We start from the raw sequence: 5,291 nt of genomic DNA, 5'->3' as shown, positions 1-5,291 counted from the left end.
ATTTTTCTTTTAGTAGCCACATTTTATATCGTGTGGTCTTTCCTCTCCTCCGCCAGCGAACTGTTAAAGTAAGATCGTAGAAATCGGAGTAAAATAGGTCTTCTAGCTTCTACTCGCAGCTGCGCCCGCGCAATTAAAACCATTTACAAAATAATACAGATTTTTGCGCAAGAGGTTTAGGGCGTCGGTGGTCGAATCGGGAAGGCGCCCGGTTAATATGCGCGATACGCAAAAAGGGTTAAGGTTCGAATTTTCTGTGATGAAGATATCCTTGCCTAGATATCCTCTCAGGAGAGGCCTTCTTCCCACTATACTGTAAATGGAAAGTCAGGTTTGTGACATAAAGCGCCTCCAGTCTGACTTCTGCAACCTTTGTCGGAATTGCATATTATTAATAGGAATACACTATGATGATCTCCGAATGCGGATACCACCGAAGCGCATGTGCTGCAACTTTTATGTTTGTAAAGAGCTATAAATGAAGATAATAGAGTTTAAATGATTTCGCTGATGTATTTTGTTATATATTGATTGCATCATTGGCTGCCTCACCGGTTTCATTGATGACTTCTTCACTGATCGCTGCCTCATTGATTATATGACTTACTTACCACCGGGAGAATATGTAAGGGATGGATCTGTCTAGTAAAGCAGAGTTTAAATACTTCATGCCACCAAATACATGTGGTTAAGATAGGACATTTTTAAAAATAAAACACGAAATAATCAATTGCAATAAAAAAAAATTACATGAAGCAAAAGGGGATTTATTGCAAAGTAAACTTACCCAGCCGACTGATATTAGTGAAAAGCAAAATAAATCTTAATAAAATGAGAACATAACCCTCCAATTCCAGTCGGTCAAAGAAGAGCACGATTCAAACGAAGTGATTTTCTTTCCAGAAGAGGAAAAGCCGATCATCTCTTTGAAACAGAGACTTGATGACGCAAAGCTCCTGCAAGACTTGGCCGACTTACGGAGACTCCTCACCGCCGTCATAGAACATTCCACCATCATGCCGTTCCGATGGTGTAGCAACAAGTACATGTGTTTCTACTGCTGCTGCCCCTTCTCCTCCAGTAATGAGCTCAGGCAACACACTAGAAGTGAACACGAAAACCCAAAACTCAAATACGTACTGCAAAATGTCAGGACCAATTCCAAAATAAAGTTGGACGTCACAGAAATCATCTGCAAGAAATGCAGTAAACCATTAGATAGTTTGATCGAGTTCTTCGACCATTTGAACGCAGTTCATGATATGAAACTGAACACGGATGTGAGCGTTTACATGTTCGCGTTTAAATTGTCGGATGATGGAATGGTTTGCCTCGAATGCGGTCAGAAATTTGTTTTCTTTGGAACTATGATCGGCCACGTGCATAGGCTACATTCAAAAACTGAGATGTTCCTATGTGAAATCTGCGGCCAGGCCTTCTCCGGTAAAGCTAATGTTACCAACCACGTCAGAGCAGTCCATAACATCGGCAGTAATAGATGCAGCAAATGCTATAAAAGTTATTCTTCAGAGGCTGCTTTGGCTGATCACGTGAGAAGGATGCATCGACAAGAGAGATTAAAGTGTCCCAAATGCCCAGAAATATTACGTACTCCTTACCTAAAGAAGCGACATATGGCGTTAGTACACGATGTTAAACAATTTCAATTCACCTGTGATATTTGTAAGAAAACGTTCACATGCATGAGCGTGTTGAATCAGCACAAAGCGAGGATGCACGTGAAAGAAAAGAACTTTTCGTGCGAAATATGCGGCTTTAAAGTTTTCAATAAAGACTTGCTAAAGAAGCATATGGTGAAACATGACGACTCGAGACCATTCCAATGTGAAATTTGCAAGAAATCGTTTCAAAGAAAGAAGACTTTAGATCTACATATAAGGATTCACATGAACGATAAAAGATACGCGTGTAAGGAATGCGGGAAGGCGTTTATACAGGTCACCAGTTTAAAGTTACATGTGAAAGTGCATCATTCTACCCTATCAGATGTTTCATGGAACTGAATCAAAGCTTATGATAAATAAATACCATAATAAACACTATAAAATGTACCAGCGAAAATAATTTCTCATTGTATACCTAGACGATATTGTTAAAGTCTCGTCCTACTGAGCGATTCGAAGTCGCTTTAGTTTCCGAAGTGTGTTACACTTCGGAAACTAAAGCGACATGTAGTATGGTGTACACTGATAGTTCTTAGTAAAATATTTAATAGTAACCAGCCTTTTCTTGCGTCTTTATCGCAAATCCTACAGTAATTATTTTTCATTATATTGTCATGCCTATGCTGATATGAAACGTATGTGGATATGCGAGCCATAACAAAATAAATTAGGTACCTAAGATTTTTTTTTTGGTAAAGCATATCAAAATAATAATTAGTATTTGTTTCTTCGTGAGTAATTTGTTATCTTTTTTTCATATTCTAGTTTCACCTATTTTTGTACTGTCTACATTTTAACTGTTCTAACCGTTCTATGTGAAAGGAATAAAAATGATATCTTTGCTGGACTAGGACAACAGATTCACCCATTTCTTTAATTACAAGGACTACTCCAACAAGATATAAAGTATTCTTCTTTTACGACTCTTAAATTTGAGATATCGGTAATAATTATTGTTACTTACGCCTTCATACATTCATTGCTTGCATCAAAATAGAAAATGGAATTCAATAAAAATTTTAATGAAAATCTATTATATCATCAATACAAATAATCTAGAAATAAAATCGAAAGTGATAAAGAACCTCACCCCGCAAGATATGCGTGAATTTTATTTAATAAAATCCTCGTAGCCTGGCCTGACTGCAGTTCATAAAACCTACAAATTTTGCCCAATCTATGAAGAACTAGAGGTACCTATTTAACTTACTTATTAACTACATCCATTAAATTAGCTTAGAAAAACAAAATTAACCGGAATTATTGTTTTCATTTTTCAGATGAAGAAAAGCCGTTAATATCTCTGAAACAGACACTTGATGATGCGAAGCTACTCCGAGATTTAGCCGACTTACGGAAACTCCTCACCGCCGTCATAGAACATTCCACCATCATGCCATTCCGATGGTGCAGCAACAAGTACATGTGTTTCTACTGCCGCTGCCCATTCTCTTCCAGCTCTGCTCTCAAACAACATACCGGAAACGAACACGAGAACCCCAAACTCAAATACATACTTCAAACAGTCAGGACAACATCGAAAATCAAATTGGACGTTACAGAAATAGTATGCAAAAAGTGTAGCAAACCATCTGAAAATCTAATGGATTTCTTCGATCATTTAAATGGCATTCACGACATGAATTTAAATAAAGATGTGAGCGTTTATATGTTTGCGTATAAATTATCAGATGACGGAATGTCTTGTCTTGATTGTGGCCAGAAATTCTTATTCTTCGGGACACTCATCGGTCACGTACACAAGCTTCATACTAAAACTGAAATGTTTTTGTGCGAAATCTGCGGCCAAGCATTTTCTGGAAGAGCCAATGTAATGAATCACGTCAGAACTGTACATAATGTTAATAATAGATGCAATAAATGTTATAGATCGTATTCCTCCGAAGCAGCTTTAGCTGATCATGTCAGAAGAGTTCATCGTCAAGAAAGGTTGAAATGTCCGAAATGCCCTGAGATTTTGCAAACTAGATATATAAGAAAGAGACATATGGCTTTAGTGCATGATGTAAAACAGTATCAGTTTAGCTGTGATATTTGTCCTAAGACGTTCATGTGTTTAAGCGTACTTACCCAGCATAAAGCTAGAATGCACGTTAAAGAAAAGAATTTCGCTTGTGAGATATGTGGCTTCAAAGTATTTAGTAAAGACTTGTTGAAAAAGCATATGGTGAAGCACGACGACTCGAGGCCCTTCCAGTGCGAAATTTGCAAGAAATCTTTTCAGAGAAAGAAGACTTTGGACCTGCATATAAGGATCCACACAAATGACAAAAGATACGTGTGTAAGGTATGCGGTAAAGCATTCATCCAGGTTACTAGTTTAAAATTACACAGTAAGGTACATCACTCGGCGCCAGATTTAAGAGGATCGTGGAATTAAATGTGTGGTTATGCTGGACGTCCACATGGGCTAAATTGCATTACAAGGTTTCTTCATATTGGGGAATATTAGAAATCCTAAGACTTACGATGTTGTAACTGGGTGGAACCGTCAGCTAAATAAATGAATGGATTTTAATGTGATCGTTATGAAACCAGTGAGAGATAGAAGTCACACAGGGTTCAATTCTTGGACCTCTCTTAATAAAAACACTGCTGATATTGTAGAATCCAGAATAATAATGTTTACTTAATATAATAAAGTCAAACAACGCCTAATGTAAACTATCATACAGAACAATGTGAGTGTAATATTTGTTCAAAGGTTTAAGAATACGACAATTTAAAATGAGATACCTATTAAACAATAAAAGTAATCTGGTATATTTTTATTCGGTTTTATTTATGTTAATTGGCTATAATATACAGCAACCTTTTATAGGTTTCGATAACGTATTATGTTAAAAAAGTGTGTAAATCATCGATTTTCCAGCGCGCACTGTCGCCATGTTCTTTTTTTTTTGAAGATTTGGTCAATTGGTGCCGCCACCACGTGATTGGGCAACGGCGCTCTTATCCATTCTTATCTCGCTTTATAAACATGCAGACATCATACATGCATCACGAGGGCACGTGGGCACTGAACACAGGCATAAACTTATTACGGTAGGTGAGGATGGCCAGCGAAACAATCGTGACATTATGCAATATGTTCCACTTTTAAAAACTCGTCAAAATTACTCGATTTCTTTTGTCTTAGAGTGCATAACTATAGAACCATGAATGACAGACAATGTTCAATTTTTAGTACCTACATACAATAATTAACGTTCAACGTTCCCTTATTAGGCAACAACTTAGGCAATATATCTTATCTACTCTCTCTCTGCTGCTTATCTCAAAGCTAGAAAGAAAGACAGCTTGCCTTATGGCAAGATACATATTGCCTTTCAACGTTTGTGAATATGTCCCCAGGAATTTTTGACAATCACTAAGTAGGTATATATTTTTTATTTCAACAGTAATCTTGCGAAAAACTCAAGTCTTGATTAACAACAAAGAGTTAGTTATTAGAGTTTGTGTGTGAAAAATCAAATAAATAAATTTTCTATCTCTACTGCAAACGAATTAAATTGAGCCAGTTTTTCCATATGTTCGCATATTATGTGTTTTATTTCGTACCAGTCACAGATTTAAAAACATTAC

General features: G+C 36.8%; 1 protein-coding gene across 1 annotated transcript; it reads left to right on the top strand.

Annotated features, from left to right (window-relative positions):
* Positions 1 to 319: 319 nt before the first annotated feature.
* LOC106130074 (zinc finger protein 676) lies at positions 320 to 5,282 on the top strand. The gene is made up of 5 exons (XM_060953090.1): positions 320 to 331; positions 858 to 1,929; positions 2,966 to 3,342; positions 3,781 to 3,993; positions 5,271 to 5,282. The coding sequence occupies exons 1-5, from the start codon at positions 320 to 322 to the stop codon at positions 5,280 to 5,282; spliced, it is 1,686 nt and encodes a 561-aa protein (XP_060809073.1).
* The last annotated feature ends 9 nt before the right edge of the window (positions 5,283 to 5,291 follow it).

This window comes from Amyelois transitella, chromosome 31 (assembly GCF_032362555.1).
Source record: "Amyelois transitella isolate CPQ chromosome 31, ilAmyTran1.1, whole genome shotgun sequence".
Classification (NCBI taxonomy): domain Eukaryota; kingdom Metazoa; phylum Arthropoda; class Insecta; order Lepidoptera; family Pyralidae; genus Amyelois; species Amyelois transitella.
Note: the sequence above shows the minus strand (reverse complement) of the source record. Positions and strands in the feature narration are given on the sequence as shown.

Bases quoted from the DNA above. Each gene is read 5' to 3' on its own strand.
- LOC106130074 (XM_060953090.1), top strand. The intron at 1,930-2,965 runs GTAAGGAATGCG...TTCATTTTTCAG, and splicing joins GAACGATAAAAGATACGCGT to ATGAAGAAAAGCCGTTAATA. The intron at 3,343-3,780 runs GTGAGCGTTTAT...GTACTTACCCAG, and splicing joins ACATGAATTTAAATAAAGAT to CATAAAGCTAGAATGCACGT.